Below are 20,025 nucleotides of genomic sequence, written 5' to 3'. Positions count from 1 at the left end.
TGGGTGAGGAGCCCAGACTGGCGGCTCTCAGCTGAGCTGTGTTTACAGCGGAGGTGAATGTCCACATGATGGTGCAGGGGGCAGTGATGCCCGAGTCCAAACCTCTCTCGGCCGCAGCATCCCTTCTGCTCTGGGAAGCACAAGTCTTGCTTTCCATCAAGGTCCCCGACACTTGTTTCCTCGTGTCTGCCATGCCGAGGCATTGGCACGTGGGAATGTCAGCCTAGAAGGTGATTCTGGCAATGTTGTGATGACATCCCTTCACAGTGGGTTCTGCCCAGCTCTGCTCCTAATGTAAGGCCAGTGCCTCAGGGTGTGAAGCACGTGTCACCTCCTCAGTCTGACCAACAGTGGCCAAGGTCTGCAGTCATTCGGGGGTTCCCAGGTGCCATGGCCAGGGTATGAAAGCACAGTGACCACTGCTGTGCATCCATGGGGACGCCTGAGAAGGTACTGCTCGTACCCATGCCTGGGGCAGATTCTGAGTGCTCACGTGCAGCCCTGAGAAAGGAGGTTACATTCGGAAAATGGTGCAGTAAGAGAAACAGCACCTGAGTCTGCCAGGTGTGGGGCCCAGGGTCTTGGCTGGGGGGTTTGTCCCTGGAGCCGCCATGCTTCATTTGCCGCCCCAGGCAGTGTCCCGCCTCCCTAGCACGAGCGGACGCGCCCACAGGCCGTGTAGCACTTGCTCTCTCTGCTCCATTCATCCTTCACACGTCGGCCATTGGCTCCCACGGTCCAGCCTGCTCCCAGCAGCAGTGTGCGTCCAGGGCCTGATGGCAGGTCCCAGGAGGGAGGACCGTTTGGCTCGTCCTGTAAGTTGGGGCAAATCCCCCGCACTCCGTCCTCCGTGCGCTGCGCCTGCTGGCTGGCTGACTCTGGTGGCTAATGAGGAGGTGCTGTCCCCAAGGGCTCCCACAGAAGCCAGCACCCGAGGCGGGCTCTCCACTGCCTCCTCCAAAGCCTCGATCCCTGCAGAGCGTTGACAAAGGGGTGGCCTCTTTGAAGGGCAGCCCTCTGCAAACTCTTTCACGTTCTTCTCTTCCTCTCCTTCCCTCTTTCTAAATTAAATGGGAATGCCACTGGCGGGATGTCGTCTGCACTGCAGGATGACAGAACTGTTGTGTGAATAGCACTGTATTTGCCAGATGATCCAGTCCCCATTTCAGAACAAACAAATGGACGGTGTCTGTAAGTCGGCAAACACTGGTGACATTTAGCCTTGTTTATGTTCCTTTCCTTTTGCTGCATATTTTTGGCTCCAAAAGCAACTGTCTGAATCAACAGTGCCTCTGAAGCAGGAGAAAACTCTGGTAGCTTTCGCTGTGGTCTCGTGTCCTTATTATCTCTGGCTTGTGTGACACCAACGGCCCAGGACCAGGCCCAGGGTGGGTGAGGAGAGCAAGAGCTGTTTGGCTCAGCACACACACGCGCACACACACACACACACACACAGACACACTCACACTCACACACAGTCACACATGCACACACATCATATACACACACCGCACACTCACACATCACACACACACACTCATACTTTTCCTCCCCAGTAAGGACTTAAGGTCAGGAGGGAGGAGGAGAATGTGAGAGAATAGAGTGTTGTCAGAACGGACACCCACATCCCCAGGGAAATGCCGGCTCCCCGGCCGGCCCCGCCACTCCACGCAGACAGGCGCAGTTCAGCCCCACGGCCGTTGGGAGCTGGGTGCAGGTGCCCCGGGCTGAGCACACTTACGGATGCCGCGTGAAAGGCATGGCTGGACGGGCAGCCCTCCCGATACATGCCACATCTTAGCTGCAGAAGGAATCGGGTTCTTCCTTTTTGAGATTCAGATGTTGTGTGCAAGCCCGGGCTTCAGATGAGTAGTAATTATGTCCTATTACTTACGCCGATCGGCGGTACCTTTACGCCTAATTGCCAGCCTGCTCTCTTCACGTCGACTATTCTTGCTTGAGCCAGGGACGGAGGGACCACGTTTTATAAATATCGCTTTATTGTCATTATCCCATTAAACAATTAGGGAATGTGGCCCTGCCCCTGCTTTCAGATGCCTATAGCTCACACGCTTTCCAGATTGTTTAATGAGTCTGCACGTTTCCTTGCAGGTAAGTGACACCCCCTGTCCTAGTCGCTCTAGCTGGACTCGCCCTTGTGTGCCCGCGCTCCGTGGCGGCCCTCTGCAGCTTGTTAAGCGCGTCAAGTCAAGACAAGAATGTATACACATATGTGTGTTGAATAAATAATGACTGTTGGCACAGGTATGTGTATACGCCTGGCACACCAGCCTACAGTGTGTGTGGCAGAGAATCAGGGAGGCTAAAAATACTGCCCCATATGTTCCACTGTCACTCACGGACTGCGAAGGCTTAGTGGCTGCAGCGGGAGAGAAGATGCCCTCAAAGTTGGGGACCCCGCGTCACATACGCTGGTGGATTGGAGGTCCCTCACCTGTGGGAAGCCTGACCGGGGGCCTGCGATGCCAGCTCAGCACGGCTTCTAGAGGTGGCCCTGCGATGGTGTGGTCAGTGTTACCGCGCGTGTCGCGTTGTCCTGTTCTTTGTCACACTTTAGAAGAATACAGAAAAGTACAGTCTTTACCTTTCTCCATAGTATTTAAGCAGTAATATCGCTAGTTTAATATTGTGTCAGGTCGTCACCTTCACCAGGAACACATGACAGTCACCCTCACGCCCACAGCTTAGAATCGGTGATTGAAGCAAGATGTGTCGCCTTGTGCGGGCTGCCCTGTGTTGTGGAACAGAGTGTTGTGGAAGTAACTAGAAGATACATTACGGTGTTCCTGGTAACAAGGCATGTACGTTGTAACAATTGTAGCTTTCTGAATACGTGTCAAACTATATCCTTACGTGTGCTGTATGCCGAGTTACAAGTTAGGTCGTTTATGAATGGAATGTAAAACAGTACTAAAAATGCTTCGATAACATCTTCTATTGCTAATAAAAAGCTGTGAAACTCCAGAGCACTTTGCGTCATTATGTTAATTCGTTCCCCTCGCCGCTTGCCCTTCTCTCTGTTGGAAGCCTCAGGAGGACACTGGGGTATTAGTTATGCTGTTCCTAGGTTGACATGTTGCCTTTTCCACCCATCTTTGGGGCCCCACAAGTAACGATTCACAAACACGCAAATGTACAGGGGCCTCCCGATTTGAGTGGGTGGGACCAGATGACAGGTGCATCTCTATACGAGTGACTGGGGCACTCGTCTAGACACCAGCCACTCACGGGCCCCGTGGGTAGGGGAAACTGAGGCACAGAGCATGCTGGCTGCCTCAGTGTGGTGCCAGGGAGAATTCACCTGCGTCCTCTTGTGGGTTCTCACCTCCTGGTGGCTCCTGGGGACCAGCGTCACTTCTGCAGGCATGTGGCATCTCTGTGAGGTGTGTGTTCCCTCGGCTGAGGCCTGAAGCCCCGTGTGGTTTGAGGAGCTACATTTGCAGCCCCCAAGGAGGGGCTCACCACCAGCCCCTCCATTTAGGCAAGGGGCACCCTCAAGACCCCTCTGGACCAATGCCTCGAGCCTGGAGCGCGGTGGGAAGAGTGGGCTCTGCTGAAGGCTGCTGGAGGCCTCACACCTCTGCTCAGGGTGGCACGAGTTGCCCCAGACACTGACCACCTCCTATAGTCAGTCTGCACACTCGGGAACCCTGCTGACACCATGCATTGGCCTTGCCAGTCCGGCAGGGGTGGGCCCAGGGGTCAAGGGCAGCGTGAGTGGCCGGCCTTAGGAAGGGAGGGGTGCGCTGAAGGACAGGGAAGGCTCCCTGGGGCAGCTGACCCACATCTGATGTTCTGTCCTCGCTGCAGGGGGTCCAGCCCCCCAACACTCTATGCAGTTCCACTGCCAAGGCAGGAGCTCTTCCTGAGTCGCTCCCCAGTGTGAACTTTTGGGGCTTAGAGGAACCTTGGTGCATTCTCGTCCATGAGCCAAGGCCCTGCCTCCTCCCTCCTCTCATGCTCCCCACACAGCACCCCCACCCGTTTCCAACTGCCCCCCTCACTCGCTCTCACAGTCAGGTATTCTCGGGAATATCCTGCGTGCAGCAGAGCGAGCGGGCTGGGTGGCTTCAGGTCTGTGGGACCAGCTGGCTTCATTTCACAGCTCTGTGCGGGGGTGGGCAGTTCTGTTTCCTGGCCCCCCACCCCGTGTGGGATTACAGCAAGCCTCTCCTGCTGAACTCAACTTGGGGTAACCAGCATCGCCTACTGGCCTGGATCTGCCTTTGGCCCTGCAGCCCAGACCTGCCCTTCCCGAGTGGCGATAACCCACTGGTCCCAGGAGGACAAGAGGCCCCCTTGTAGATGAGGGTGGAGTTTCAAGGAGGCGACTGTGGCTAAGGTGGCCTAGGCCGAGGAAGGGAGGGGGCTCTGGTCTTCATGGCGACACAGAGCCTGCAAACCCTCTGCTTCATTACATGCGCTGGGGAATAGGTTTGCACTGGTGACATTTGGATGCTCTGAAGTACCTGAAAGAATCCCACGTGGGGCGTGGTTGTTGCTCATGTATCGTCACTTTTACTCAGTCGTCATGGTGATTAAATTACACTGCTTCCTATGCAGCGGCCCACTGGCGGGATTGGCCCTGCGTGGGCATGTTCTGCCTCCCGAGGAAGCTGTGTGCATTTTCAAGGTGAAAGTTGAGGAACTCGGCACAGTGTCTTCGTTAGCAGAAGTGCCCACCCATTTGTGCAGCCAGACGCTGGCTGGCTTTCTGAGGGCTTTGCTGTGCTGTGCGTGGACTTGTCCAGACACACCCTTCTGATAGCAGCCCGTGCTCCCAAGGTTAAGGCTTCTTTTTGAACTTCTGTTGTTGTCAAATTAATATAATGTGCTCTCAATTATCCACATAAAAGGAGAAAGGCAACCAAGCGGGGAGAGAAAATTTGCTATTAATTTACCAAATTATTGCTCTTTTTATGTGATGGACAAGTTGCTTTTCTCTTTTGACTCCAGTGTTGTGCGTGTCCTGGGGGAGGCCTGGGCAGACTACAGGGACAGGCCCCCACTGAGGTGCTGCCCGCGCCCGGGGCAGGGCTGGCGGTGGGTGTCTTTCTGGGACGCACAGGGCCTCCCGGGTAACTAGGGGCTCAGGCAGAGTCCGGGTGAGAGCCTGTTAATCTTTTCAGTCTTCTCAAGCCTCGTTGCTGGCCTTTGGGTCTCCTCAAAGCAGACCCTGCAATAAGGACGTGGGTGCATGCGTGAGGGAGTAGGAGAAGGAAGAAGGCTAGCGTGGGCGTGTAACGAGACGGGGGCTACGGCTCCAGGAGTGGGCCCCGTGTCTCCGGACCCTCTAGGGTGCTGTGTACAGCTCACCTCAGAGTTACCCCGAAGGCTGCAGCAGCTGAGGTACTTATCCACCAGCTCTGCAGCTCTCATCAAGTGAGGGGCCGCCAGCCCACCCAACAGCCGAGCAGTCTTCTTAGGACCAGAGAGAAACAGAAGGTCAGTGGCCTGCCCGGGGGATGCAAGGGGAGGGTGGGGCGCAGCAGTGTCCACTGCAAGCGGGAGCCCCTGGCCCTGGAAGCTTTGATGCCCTGGGTACACTGCCGAAGGTCGCCGAGCACCAAGGACAGGTACACATTCCATGATTCTCGATATTGAGAAGTACAGCCCCTCAGCCTAGGGACAGGCTGACCTGGGGTCAGGAGACCAGCAGTTGAGTTCCAAGGAGCCCGGGCCACTTACTCTGTTTTGGGCACCAGTCCCCCATCAGGGAAAGGAGGGAGCACCTGGAAGTCGCCTCACTCCCCTCCCAGGTCCCACACTCATGATCCCTTCCTGCCTTGACTTTTCAGCTGACCTGGGACCTGGGCAGGGCCCTGGGGTGGGAGTTCAGCTGGCATTCTCCCGGGTACGTGGACATGTAGGGTTTCCGCTTGGGCAAGACCAGTTCTGTCGTGGGGCTCGTCACCGAGACATTTTTATTAAGTCGTAGGAAGAGCACTGAGGAATTTCTCTTCTTTCTGGAAATCAGTCAAAATACCTTTTTCAAAAAGAGGGAGTCAGTATAGTGACTTTGGGGTCTGTGGTGGTACCCGGGAACCTGACTGTTCGGCCCTTTCTCCATTTTCAACCTCTTGTGTTCAGAGCTGAGCTTCAGAGATGGCATTTCTCATGAGAAGTGAGGTGTCCTCAGGCACTTTCCAGGTCCAGTGCGACAGTTCAGTGAGCCCCTGGGTGGGTGTTATCCTGGGAGCCTCCACTCCCTCCCGACACTGCGGCCACTGTCACCCAGGGGAGAGGAAGGAGGCCCCAAGAGGTGAGGCTCACGTCCCACTGTGCCGCAGGCGTGGGCCCTTCCAGCCTCGGGGTTGCCAGCAGGATCCCCTAGTTTGGGACAGCGTGTCCTGCCTCCAGTGTCAACTGCTCAGGCCTTGGCTTTTGCTTCGATTAAACGTGACTTGTCCCATGTGTGTTCCCTCCTATGTCCTCAGGGGACACAGTGACTGAGTGAGTGGCCCAGAAGTTGGCAAGTGACCCCATTTCTGTCACCACACAGGCCTGAGGCAGAGCTCCCATGAGAGCTCACAGCCCGCTGAGGCCTTGCCACGTGCGGCGGACAGGGCAGCGTGAAGCAGGTGCCCTCCCTCCCCACCCACTGCACTCCCCCTGGGGGCTTCTGTCGGCCCTGCCGCCTGGGGTTCCCTCATCCCCAGACTGAACGTCTCCCTGGAGGACCCCGTGTGGGTGTCCAGTGACCCCAGGCCCAGGAAGCACACAAAACACCGTACGCTCCACTGGACCTGTGTTCCTTGTTCTAATGCTGCCAAGGATTCACAGGTAGGAGATTTGAAAAACGCCAGTGGTCGGCCAGTGGGAGCGGAGTGCTTGTACTACTGGCTCTTGCTTTGTCTGAGAACTTTGGGCTGAAAATGTCTCTAGGCCACACTCGGGCGATCAATTTTAAACCACAAGGGAAACTTTCTTGAGGACCTCGGGGTACACGCCCTTGCAGAGTGAATAATTACCTCTTGTTTGCAGAGGTTGAACAGCTGGGTTTCCCCGATGGTGGGTGGTTTGTGAAGTCCCCAGTTCTTTTTCTCGGCAGGGTTTGCAACGGGAGGTGCTGGAGGTGATGTCAGGCGGCTGACCTCGCATTCTGGGACACAGGAGAGGGGAAGCTCTGGGGCTCTGGGGCCCCTGAGGCCCCTCCCAGGGCAGGGGAGGGACCCCCATGCTCCCCGCCAGCCTGCCCCAGGCCTGACAACACTGACAGGGAGAAGCTTGGGGCCTGAAGCCTCAGGGTCCCCAGACTGTCAGCGTTCCCACTACGTGGGGGTGACCAGGGGCCTGGGTCCGGAGAAGAGACAGCCATAGCAGGACCGAGAGAAGAAAGGACCCCACAATGCGAGGGGCAGGAGCAGAGTTGGAGAACAGACAGGTGGGGAGAACAGGGAAAGGGGTTGAAAAGGAGACACTGGAGACCTGGACAGGTAACAGTGAGGAAAAGGAGAAGGTAAGAGGTCGGATGACAGGTCTGAGCAGAGCAGAAGAAAGTGCTGGAGACGGAGGAGGAGGAGAGAAGGGTGGGAAGCAGGCATTGAGGAGGAGGCAAGAAGCCAGCCGACCAGCGGGTGGCCGGCCCGGGCACTGCTGACCTGAGGACCTCGCAGGGTGAGGGCGCGGAGATCCAAGGGCCTGGGCTCAGGCAGCACCTCCCCCTGCTCCCCGCCACCAGTTTCAGGAGGAAGTGCTGCAGCTTAATCAGAATTATTTACAAGATAATGGTCCATTGTTTGCACTAAGACAGATGTTGTCTGTGGGAACGTCGTGTTTTATGCTCTTTTCCCTGCTCTGCCTTCGTTGGGTGCAGACGGATCGCGCGGATGTGCTATTATTCTCAGAACTGGAAATTGGAGGTGCCTTCTCCAGCTGGGCTCGCAGGGCTGGCTGGTCACTGCGGGCAGCCTGGTTGGGCGGGGCCTGTGGGCCACCAGCCCCAGTAATTAAGGGCTTGTTTCCTTGGGGGGCGGGTCAGTGCAGTGGCCTCCTCCCAGAACAGGAAGGACGCGGTCTGATTAAGACGCACTTGCCATTTGCTGAGTCCAGAGGTCACCACTGACATCTCCAGCGAGGGTGGCCATCTGGCCCTCTTCTTGCCAAAAGGCGAGAGCAGCCCCTTGGGGCCGGGGGCTTTGTAGCCCCCCCCATTTGAACTTATAAGAGAACTTCCTCTCAGTCCCCTGGGGTCACTTAGAGGGCAGGTCTGGACCTGTGACTCCCTGTTCTTCCTCCGAGGGTGGGATTAGCCACAATGCCTGTCACACCTACTGACACAGAGAGAGCTTGTCCTAAAGGAAGGAAGATGGGCTAAGTGGGACGCGTGCCCTGTTACTGGCTCCCAGCCTTGCCCCCAAGGCAGACCCCCCTGCCTCCAGGGTCCGTCTGTCTTCATGGCAAGTCTCCTGCGAGAGCCCTTTCTTGTTTGTAGCCACTTCTGCATACCCCGTGTCACCCGGTCACCAGAGCTCATCTTGTGAGGGAGGGAGCTGAGTCCAAGGTGACAGGATACTTGCCCGAGGTTGTTTTCTGCTCAGTGAGAAGCCGTCCACTCCTTGAGTCCTGACTCCCATCTGCAGCCTCTCCGAGCCGCGACTCAGTTGGCCGCACGTGGGGTGCCGGGGTGGTGACTGTCCTGCGGCAGCAGGCCCAGGAATGTCCTGAGGTGTACGTGTCCCCTGCACGCGCTCTCTAGACGGTGAGGACTTCTGTCATCAGCACGTCACCCCACTTTCATAGTGCGTTGCCTTTCCAGTGTCAGGCTGTGGCCAAAAAGCACTGAACCAATAAGGTATCATTAGGACCCATGTGGATGCTGAAATGGAGCCCTAACAAGACACTTCCATGGCAGCTGCGGGGATGGGCCTGCCATTTCGCCAGCAGGAGGGACTTGGTCGGCAGCATGCGGCCACACCCTGCCCTGGGTGCCGGTGACAAGATACCCAGATCAGCTACACCCCGTACCAAGCCCAGTGTGTCGCCTTTGGTGCTTAAGGAAGACGACTGTTTCCTCATAATCTCCTCACAGCCAAGGGACGTCCCCCTTGGCTTTAGCTGCAGGATCTGGTCCTTGGGGCTGTCCCTCCACCTCCATGTCTACTTTTAAATGTTGAATACCGGGTGCCAGAGCCAGGCCCTGCCTGGGCACCTTACAGAGGGCAACACAAACGATGCTCTCATTGAATCCTCACAAACGTCCCGTGGGGTAGGTGTAATTATTGTCCTCCTGTTTCACAGATGGGGAAATGGAGGCATGCAGAAGCTACTTACGCTCTAGGAAGACCCACAAGTAGGGGAGAAAGCTGAGGGTCAAAGCCAGGCAGTGGCCATCCTGGGGTGACCGTTCTGCCACCTTTACTTCTTGTTTGAGATGCATCAAACATGAATAAACCAACACACAAGGAAAAATAGTGCGTTCTGGCCAACTTGTAGCTCTGGGTCCCAGGAGAGGGTGGGACAATTCCAAGCGGGATTCCAGCCTCAGAAGGCACCTAGGGTCTGTCATCCAGAGCAGGCAGCACAGGGTGCTGGGGGACGTCAGCTGTGTCCATGAGACCCCGCTGGCCTCGACTTGCCTTGTGACCTGAGCAGGTCTCTCTCTTCCAGCGCCCTCTGCGTGCTCACCTCTCCACGAATGACAAAGCCTCTTTGGGTCATCCCAAGATGCCTTCTCTCCCAGTCTGAGAATTAGTGATTCCCAGGATTCTCTTTATTCAGTCACTTCCCGGCCTCAGGGAAAAAAAACAAAAACAAAAAACTGTTGTCTTCTCCCCCACTCCCCCCCCCCCCCCCCCCCGCCAAAGTGAAAGCGCCTCACGGAAACCTGACCCCTCACCTTGCAGTTGTTCCTGGGGCCCAGGTGGCAAGAGTAGAGAGTGGGTGGCCCAGGGCACCCTCAGGCCCTCCCAGCCCCCAGCTGGGAAAACAGCAGGGGTCAGACTAGGATAATATTTACCAACCTGATTCTCACCGTGTGGGGGGCTCTGACCAAGCCCAGTCTCACTGGCAATCACAGATCACGTCTTCTACTGTCCCACAGAGCCCCGTCACCTGTGACCAATTACCTCTGTCAGGAGGGGCACTCGGGTCCCACCTCGGTGGGTGGGATCTGAACTTGAACTCCCAGAGGTCGCTGACAGGGATCCCAGGCCTCTGAGCCCGTCACTCCCCTGTCCCCAGACCTTTACTGTTCAAACTGTTTAAATTACAAACCAGTAATAAAAGGATCATATGTGTTTCCCACTGAACAGGTTCTTTAGGGCTATTACGATAATTAAAAACATATGGTGCCTGTGGCAGTCGGAGGGAGACCGCAGATGTACAAATTAGGTCTTATAGAAGGGTTTTCTGCTTCTGCCCTTTTAAAAACGTCAAGACGGAGAAGTTTAAGGAGATAAAATGGCAATTGTGCAGATAGTAGGTAGCGTTTCGGTTTTAGCATCATTAAATATACAAGCCCTCTCCTTCAGACTTAATAGGAGTAAACAGTCCTAACAGGAAGGAGCGGGAGGAGCGGCCAGGGGCCCAGCGTGCACGCAAGGAGGCCATGCCGCCCGCCCCACGAGGTCTTGCGTACCAGGGAACCTTCTGCATTTTTTATGACATTGTTCTGAGCAAGGGGGATTATATTTATTAAATATTGAATTATATTACAATTGGATTGATGGGAGCAGATAAGGATTTCTGTGCATTAAACTTTTTACTTTTTAAAAGGCAAAGATGCAAGTATTGATTAGTCTAGAAACAGTCATTTGTTTTAATTTAAAATATGCAATTGATTTTGAGAAGGTGATAAATACTGCTAATAAAAAAATCGGGGGGTTTTCAGGGCTGGCCACCAGCGAGTAGCTTTGTGACCCACACGCAGTGCCAGTCCAGTCGGCGTGTGCGTGCTGGAAGGGCATGGGTGGGACCCTGGCAACAGCCAGCTGTGCTCTGGGGCGGCCAAGGGCATGGGCCGGCTTCAAAAGCCCTCGTGAGTCTCCACCACGGAAACCACCCCGACTGCCATGGAAGGTCATGGGAGCTCCTCCCTGCGCCCCCGCCAGACGTTCTCGGGTCCCCCCCTGCACCCCCGCCAGATGTTCTCGGGTCCCCCCCTGCGCCCCTGCCAGACGTTCTCGGGTCCCCCCCTGCGGTCCCGCCAGACGTTCCCGGGTCCTCCCTGAGACAGAGCCCGGGAGGACCAGGACAGCCTCGTGCCGTGCCAGCCACACCCCTCTCTCCACGCGCGTCTATGCAGTGGTGTCAGCCTCGGGGAGCTGAGCAGAGAGCCAAATCAGTAATTGATGGGAATTAAGGAGCAGAAAGGTGCCCTGACTTACCCAGAACCCACCGAGCGCTCAGACAACCAGGACTTTCTAAGGCTGGTGTGCACTTACCTAAAATCCTAGTAACGAGTGGAGACAAGTTCCCTTCAACGCAGTTTTGTGTTGAGGCATTTAGTACACATTTTGAAGGCCCAACATCCCTTCCTTGACCAACATGGCTGGAGGGAAGCCTGGGTTCCGGAGGAAAAACATCCTTTGAAATGGGCTCCGTGGCCGCCTCTGGCTTGGGCTGAGTCCTCCTGTCCCACTGCTCTCCTTGCCCACAGCCTCTCCACGGTGTGAAAAGCCCAGCGTCCTCCTGCCTTTCCTTTGGGGGGTTGTGACCTGGACCTGCCTCTGGGTCAGGTGGGCTCAGAGGGCCTGAGACAGGATGAAGCAGAGCAGGGTTCTGGAACCTTCTATCTACTGCATAACTAACCACCTTCGGGGCTGTGCACAGCGGTGGTTTTCTGATTTTCTTCCTTTGGGGGACATTTGACAATACCTGGAGAGCTTGGGGTGCTATGGCATCTGGGTGGAGATCAGTAGCTACTAGACACCCTACAACCTACAGGACAGGCTCTCGAAGAAGGATCTGGCCCAGAATGTTGGTAGTGCCACGGCTGATAAATCCTGGTGTCCTGGTAGGAGAACCAGGTGTGATTTCAAGTGTGATTCCAAGCTGGATGAGAGGCGACCAGTCAAGTGACAAGGGGTACCACCGGCTCCTGCTGTGCCATTTGGTTGTCCCCAAGTCATGGCATCTTTATGCCTTTATGAAAATCTTCGCAAGATAGCGGTGGGTGGGAGGCAGAAACATCCAGCCAAAGAACCCAGCACGTCCCCCTAACTCGAGGGGTGTGGGGCGTGGGGGTGGCAGCTGAGCAGACAGCAGAGTCAGCCTTTCTTCTCCCCGTGAGTGACACGGGCGACTGTCACCACGCACGTAGGTATTACCACTTTAACTTGTAGGAGGTACAATAACACCTTGTCACTCAGCACAGGTACCAATCACAAAGTGAATTAATTGTAATAACTGTTGTCAGCAGAACAAAGGACTTGTTGCTTTCCTAAGCAGATTTCAGCGCCACTGAGAACTGTCTCCAAAGGCTGTCTTGGGCGGGCCAGGGGGAACCAGTCAGAACGTAATTGTCCCTGTCTGTCTTGCTACTTTGTTTGGGAGGGCTAAGGAATGGCGTTAAAAACCTGCATTTTAAACATATTAATAAATATACCCCTTTCTGTGTTCGTGACGTCTCCTCAGAAACATGGAGTCTCTAATAGGTTGGCCATGAAAATACTGTTTCCTGCCGATGGGACCAAGTCAGGGCCAGCCGTTGGGACTGCCTGTTGATTAAACTCATGGAGGGAACTGTGCCCAATTACGTTCCCGTAAAACACCCTCTCTTTCTGGGAGTGACGAAAACACAGCCCGTGGACAAGCGGTCGGCTGGCCGCTGCCCCTCAAAGGAACACACGCAGTCTCACGCTGGGCCCCTCCTGCCTCCGTGGCGACTCCAGCAGGCGTGTTTGCTGTCAGGCTCTTTGCACAGTTGCCTTCCTATTTTCTTGGTTTTAGCTTTTTCACATCTCACCACTTTTCCCTCATTAAGAAGCCTGGTAGGTGCCCAGCTAAGAAAAGAGTCGCTCCTGGAGAGGGTGGGCGTGCGGGGGTGGGGGCAGGGGCACGCAGGAGTCCCCGAGCTGCCTTCCCAGCACAGCTGAGTTCACTTCTGTGTCTCTGGGGCTTGGGCGTGACCAACAAGCTGCTCGAAAGGTGGGAACTTGCCAAAGAAGCCGAAGGACTCTGACCGACCCCCAGGCACAGGGTCCAGGTGCCAAGCCTGCTTTGGGGAGGAGCACAGGCGACGGTGCCCGCCTTACTCAACCCAGGAAGCAGGGCCCCTGGGGGGGGCTCTCCAGCCCACACAACCTCACTGCTGCTGGCCCCCCACACCTTTCCTTCCATGTCCTGCTGCTGTCCAGTTTCCTTAGCTAGTGTGACCTGGCACCCAGCTTCCTCCCCGAGTCTCAGGCCCATGCTGTCAGAGGTAGGGTCTCCCAGGGCACTCTTTGGGGGACACTGACAATAAACCAGAACAGAGGTGAGTGCAGCTTAGGGTGAGTGGGGGATGGTGGAGGATTGGAGAGGGGCATCAGAAGGTCGGGGGCCTTCCTGAGGAAGCGACAGTGAAGGGAACCCTGGGTGGTGAGAAGGAGCCTGCTGTGGGGTGGCCAGGGGACTGCATCTTCCCAGGAGGGGGGGCAGCAGAAACGAAGGCCCTGAGGCGGGAAAGGAACAGGCTGACCTTGGGCTCTTCGTGTGTTCGTGTCCCTGACGAGCTCCCCAGGCGTTTCCAGACACCAGGGCCTCATCCAAGCTTCTCTGTGGCCCCGATGGCCCACAGAGGAGGGACAAGGCTCTTTTCCTCATGTGTACAGATGGGGAAACTGAAGCTCAAAAAGAAAATAATGACTTGCACTGATAGCTGCTGGCGGTGAAAGGCTGGGCTCAGTTCCCCACTCTCCGGACGCCCAGAACGGCAGCCCTGGAACACCTCCGCCTCTTCCCAGACCTCAGACGCTCCCGAGAGTCTGAGCAGCCATCTGGAGGACCCTTTGCACTGTTGAAACTGAGAGAATTGGCCTCATGACCTTGGCAACATGGCAGCACAAGTTCAGCAGCCGTCCCTGGACTCCCCCAGGAGGAGGGTCTCTAATCTCCACAGACCGACACCGCCGGGGACAGAGCCCATCCTTTTGACTACAGCCTGCCAGTTCTTCTTTTAGGTGTCCCGAGGGTGGAGGGCTGGAGCTGGTCAAGACTTAACTGGCCACACCCAACAAAGTCACCTGCAAACATGGACCAGTCCCTTGGAAATCTGGGCCAAGCTTCCTTGCAGAAAGGCTGATGAATTTCCACTAAGGATCGCGGCTCAGACCCGACTGCGGCTGTGTGGTGCCACCCGTGCTGACCGTGGCCGGACCTGGGCCAGCCCCTTCGGCTCCGTCCAGCACAGGGGCAGGGACCGTTGCCAACACTGGCTGCTCTGTTCTCTTCTCAGGGCCCTGTTCTTGTCGGGCAAGCTGCGTGATGTGAGGACCTATTTCTGGACGACTTTTCAATGTTTCTGCTTGTAGCTGGTGGCTGTATTGTCTGCATCTCCTGCCGCCCTGGCTTCCGTGGGAGATGAGAAGTGGCCCACCTTCCATGTGGAATGCAGGGCGATCTGTTTCCCCATATAGGGAGGTGAAATCAGGAGCCGTGGCTCCTCGCACACCCCACCTGCTCTCTGAGTGAGGAGGGAAGCGGGAAGGCTGTTTTTTGGCCCAGCACTGTGTGTGATGAGCTGTGCACAGAAGGGTGGGTTTGCATGAGGCCAGAGGGGGTTACGCACGAACAGAGGGGTGGAGAGACCCTTTGAGGGGACGAGCAAGGCTCCCAGGTGGGCTGCTCTGCAGAGAAGGGACCCGGGAGAAGGCCTGCGGGCCCCACAGCAGGGACGTGCTCCCTTCACAGATGCTGAAGGTCAAGGGAAGACCCAGCTGGGCAGCAGAAGGCTCGGGAAGGGCAGGTGCTGCTGCCAGGCTTTCTGGTTTCCGGTCGGCCCAGTGCGTCTGGGTGCCGGCCTTGTGCTGGCTGCGCGGCTGGGCCCTGGGAGGCCAGGGAGGCGGTGCCGCAGGCGTCCAGTGAGTGAGGCAGCTGCCCAGATTCTGGGTCAGCAGCCACGTGACCCGAGCGCCTGCACACAGGACACTGGCCTCTGGGCCTGTGTGTGGCCTTCGTGTCCCTCGGCCTCCTCCACGCAGGCCCCTGTCTGGGACCCACCCCACCCCACCTGATCCTGACGTCCTGGGAGTCCCAGCCCCACTGTCTAAGGTCAGTCCCTTCCTCTGCCTTTCTTTCTCACCTGCAGGCCGGATAGACAGCCTCCTGGCAGTGCAAGCGCGCTTTGCTCTTCTCTCAGATGGTGGTGCCGACACTGGCCATTCTCACGCCTGATACCACAGGCTAGATAGCCAGGTTACGTTTGCAGTCGTGGGGAGCCGCCACACCCCACCTTCTACACAGCCCCCTCGCTTGCCTCTGGGACCCACAGTGTTCACCCCAGGGCCCGCCGCTCGGTGAGGCCGGTGGGGTTGCTTTCTGCAAAGGTGCCTGGTCATGAGTGGGCTGGGTCTGGTTCTTGTCCTGGGTGGTGCTCGGGATCATGCAACCGTCCTCCCAGGCCAGCAGTGCAAGGATAGGACCCGACCCTTTCCGGAGCGGTGAGTTCCTTAGGACAGTGCACCCCAAGCCTGCAGGCCCCTGACTCAGTTTCCCCAATCACATGCTCCCAGAGCGGCGCTTTACATATGCCTGCGTCACCCCATTTTATTTGCTTGAGACACGAAGTCTACTTATTTCATAAATACCTGGATATGCTTTGCAGTGACGACCTTGAAAACCAGCCTTTCGATTTAAATAAGAGATGGGGAAAAATCACCACCTCTTCAACTATTATTTATTGTCTTTTTAAAACTTCTCTTTTATTTCAATACCCCGTCTCTTCAAATACCAAAATATCACACATAGAAAGGCTTTAAAAAATTAGACGGGGGTGGAGCGGTGATGAAAGCGTAAATTTGCTTCCTGGCCAGGGCCTTGTATGCCACGATTGAGTCCGAATTCCATATTTACAGCCGAGGTAGAAAGCCCCGAGAAACAGGCTTTGTCATGGAGATGCTGACAAGAGCTCACTGCCCTGGTGTTCGTGGGGACTGTGCTAACGCCCACGGGGGAACCAGTTCATTCGTCAGGTGTGAGCACAGAACAGAAACCGTGAATTAGGGCAGGTATCTCAGCAGTGTCTCTGCATTTATGACCCCAAAACACGCGGCTGCATCTACGTGTCTCGGCTTTAAGGCCGGTTTCTGGGTATGGCCGGGGAGCGTTTCTAGCCCGGGTGGGTCTCCTTGTGTCGTTTCATTCACGGTATTTTCTCCCTTCTCTGTTGCTCATTAGAAAAATGTTAAAAATCCATTTTGGTCTGATTAATAATAAAGCTGATCACATGTAACCTAATTTTCATTCTGCGCTGCCCCTGTCTGTGGAGTCATATACAAAGTGACCTTTGAATCGCCAGTGGACTCATAAAGTACAATAAGCACCATTGTCCTGTCAAAAATGGAAGATGTTTTACATCATTACAAAATTTAATGTTCCATCTTTTCAAATGCACTACTTTTCAAAGGCCACATTCCAATTGAAGCTCATTAAAATCAGGCTCAAGTTTCCCGTGGTGGGATGAAGAGCGTTTCACAGGCGGGGCGGGGGGTGAATCAGTCCTTAAAACAGATACGGTTACATGGCCGCTGAGAGGCATGGGACAGCGGCCTGCGCTGCCCGCAACAGGGTGGCTTTTGTGCGGCTCCACCCGGAAACGGCCCCCGCTTCTCGGCCCTCACCCCCTGGATCCTATTTACTTACGAATAAATCAGCTCTCTAAATCAAATTGTTTTTAAGTTCAGAGGTGGCATCTGAAAGGGTTTCTGGAGGAAAGCTGGAAAGTCTGCCTGTGATTTCAGAGTTTTTACACACGTTCATGTTCGTGTGACTCGTAGAGCAGAATGTTTAGCGACCCAGGCACTTGAGGGGGTTCCCAGCGTCTGTGGGGGAGTTGGCCAGCTCCGTGCTGCTTGCTGCCAGAAATGGAGGTGCCCCAGTTTACCTACAACTCAGCTGAGTCACATATTAGGGACGTATCACACCGCAGGACCGAGTTCTGAGCCAAAGCCAAATGCCTGGCCTGGCAGAGAAAATGTCTTTGGGTCTTCCCGTTGAGACTCTTTCACAGTGGCAGTCCTGAGCTTGTCGCCTGTGTCCTCGCCCGCCTGAGAGCCGACGGCATGCCTGGTCTCTCCTCGGTTTTGCTGGTTGATCCGACTGGTAGGAAGCTGTGGGTTCTGTGCCATAAGGAGAGGGCTCTCCTCGCGTCAGGCTCTGCCAGTGCCCTGGAACTGTGTAGACGCTCCATTTTACGCCTGGAGGCCAACGCTGTCTGCTTCGGTCGTGGCACTCAGCAGTCCTCTCAGCAGACGGGCGCTGCCATGGCCTAGCCTGTCACTTCCAGGACACGACGTCCGTCAAGTGAGAGAAGTGAGGCTCAGACGGGCTGCCCCCCTCAGGGCAGCGTTCAGAGGACCCGCTCTGGCAGCAAGCGAGCCGAGTCTGTGTTCCAGTTTTGCCGCTTGTGGCTGTGACCTTGGTCAGGTTGCTCTGTTTGCTGGGCGGCAGTTTCCTCGTGGGGGTGATACCAGAATGGACCCCACGTGACTTCACGGGGTCATGCACACAAAGGACTCCGCACTTTTGTGGGGCTCCATCCTGGCCATTACGTGGGACCCACAGGCTCAGGGCAGCAGGTTTAGTTGTCGTCTTACAACTAAATTTTCTGTCGTCCAGAAAATTACTAGCTAAGTTCCACCCTTGGAGTGGAAGGCAGCTTAGAGGGTGAAAATAAGGAGAGGCCAAGAGTTTTACCCCTGATGCCGTGACTCCTAAGTGCTATAGCAGTTGGCTATTGCTGTGTAATAAAGCACCCCAAATTTAGTGGTTCAAATGACAACAGTTTCTGTTTTCTTTCTCACGGGGCTTTGGGTCGGCTGGGTGACTTGGCTGGTCCCGGCCAGGCTCCACTGACCTCAGCTGGACTTGCTCAGGCCTCTGCGGCTGGCTAGCCATCGGCTGGGTGCTGGCTGGGCCAGGGTGGCCTTGGCTGGGCTCCCTTGGTCGTGGCCCGTCATTTCTCCTCCTCCAGCAGGCTGGCCTGGGCTGGCTCTTGTGTCAGAGGCAGGGGTCCAGGAGAGCCATGGAAACACACAGGCCCTTTGGGATGACTGCTTGCATTGAGTTGTTGTCCCACTGACCAAAGCGTGTCCCGTGGCCGAGCCAGTGGTAGGGGACTGGCGAAGGGTGTGGGTGCTGGGAGGCAAGGCAATTGCAGCCACGAGCGCAATCGATGCATCTCTTTCTGTCCCCAAACCCCCAAGGGCACACAGAGTGCTGTGGACGGTGATGAGGATGGGATGGAGTCACATGTCTGAGGCGCTATTTTAACTCCTTCAACCTCACTGTGGAGAGATGTCCTCTGTGTTCTGAGGTCTTCCCTGCAGTAGCCTGCTTTGCCACTGCTGGACACGTCCTTCCCGTGAAGGAAGATCCCTTCGTCCCTGTGTGGCAGACTTGCTTTTTCAGGATGGCCTTGAAGAGGTTTTGTGGCTTCCTGACTCCCAAAGACGTGGAGGCAAGTGCCGTGCAGGAGGCCCTGGGGGCCCTGCCCCTGCCCCCGTCGGCTCCCTCTGTCCCCCCAGCCCCCCGGTTCCTCTTGACCCCAGGAAAACCGGCTTTCATGCAGTGGTTCTGGGGTGGACATGACTTCTAGTTCCCCTCGTCAGCCGACACTCAGAAACGCCCTCCCTGCTGCACCCCCATTGAAGTCTGAGTCTCCTTGGACTTTTGGGGTTTGAGCTGCAGTAAAGATCCTGCTCCTAAGAGCCCTGGAGTCTGCATGTCCCCAGAATGTGCCTCCTATCCCTGGTAGGGAGCAGACAGTATCACCCCGGTGAACGTGGGGTGCTCGGATGGCTGGGATCAGAGACCTGACAAGCAGCACGTAGTGAGATGCACCTTTGTGCACAGGCAGGAACTCTGTTTGTGGAGTGGGGTACACGTGTGTGCCTCTGGGCGTGTGGGGAAGACCTGGGAACCGAACCCCTCATCTGCTTCTCCAGAGAAGGGCTGGGCTGGCGCGGGAGCCTGACAAGGAGCCAACAGGTGCGTGGGAAGTGGCTATCGGAGTCCTCTCCGTTCGGCTTCCCAGGACCCGTGAGGGCTGCAAAACAGCGGGGGCTTGGGGAATCCCAGCTCTCCCCCAGGCTGTACATGCGGCCGTCTTTCCTTTGGCCTTTCTTTCTCACCTGGGCATCCCAGGTCGTCAGGGCAATCCCAGCTCCTGGTCCCTTTCCCAGTGCTCCCTGCTCTGCGACCCCACAGAGGCCCTGGTCCGAGCCCTGGACTGCCGGTCTCTGCAGATCAGACCAGAGCAGAGGTGGTGCCCACAGGAAGTGGGCGGCCGTGGTGACCAGCAAGCTCAGAGTTTTCTGAGACCAGTGAGAGCCCACCCACCCTCATTTAATCTATACATGTTCTCCTCCCCAGAAGAAACTGTGTTCACTGCTTGCCTTTCGTCCCAGATCTGGGATCCCATTGGAACTTAGAGAAGATCTCCCAAAAGCCACTATACAGGGTGAGACCAGATCTTAGGAAAAGAAGTAATAACCAGCTATTAAGTTGAACTGATGTCCCTGCCTCTGCATTTATAGTGGACAGTTACAGCTACTTGTCATGGTTGAAGGTTTTGCTTCGAGGACCAGAGATGGCTCTTGCGGGGGACAGAACAGGCCAGGACCAGCTGGCAGCGCTGTGTCCCTCCGTAGGGGGAGTTTCAGGGCCTCTCGAGACGAGAAGCAGGGTCGGAAGGGAATGAAGAAGTTATGTCCCGACACGGGTACCAGGAAACCCCAGGCAGCTGGGCGTCCGGGGGCCCCGAAGGGGCTGGACGGCATGGAGGAGAGGCTGTGAGCCCAGGTGAAGGTGCTTTGGGCCTCATCCGTGGTAGCAAGGAGTCGTCATGGGCTCCAGGTGCTTTGG

General features: G+C 56.1%; 1 protein-coding gene across 8 annotated transcripts in view; it reads left to right on the top strand.

Moving 5' to 3' along the window:
• The window catches only part of ZNF536 (zinc finger protein 536), a 378,875-nt gene that overhangs the window by 258,854 nt on the left and 99,996 nt on the right, over nucleotides 1–20,025 (top strand). For 2 of the 8 annotated variants that reach the window (XR_004425151.1, XM_033128588.1), the window contains exon 7: nucleotides 2,113–2,978. The exons of the other annotated variants lie outside the window; for them this stretch is intronic. Coding sequence is in view for 1 of the 2 variants with exons in the window: in XM_033128588.1 (XP_032984479.1) it covers nucleotides 2,113–2,120 (8 nt within the window). In the remaining variant the exon portion in view is untranslated. Of the gene's footprint in view, nucleotides 1–2,112; nucleotides 2,979–20,025 lie in introns of those variants that run through there. 8 annotated transcript variants of the gene reach the window in all.

The sequence above is a fragment of the Rhinolophus ferrumequinum genome, chromosome 15, assembly GCF_004115265.2.
Source record: "Rhinolophus ferrumequinum isolate MPI-CBG mRhiFer1 chromosome 15, mRhiFer1_v1.p, whole genome shotgun sequence".
NCBI classification, from domain to species: domain Eukaryota; kingdom Metazoa; phylum Chordata; class Mammalia; order Chiroptera; family Rhinolophidae; genus Rhinolophus; species Rhinolophus ferrumequinum.
Note: the sequence above shows the minus strand (reverse complement) of the source record. Positions and strands in the feature narration are given on the sequence as shown.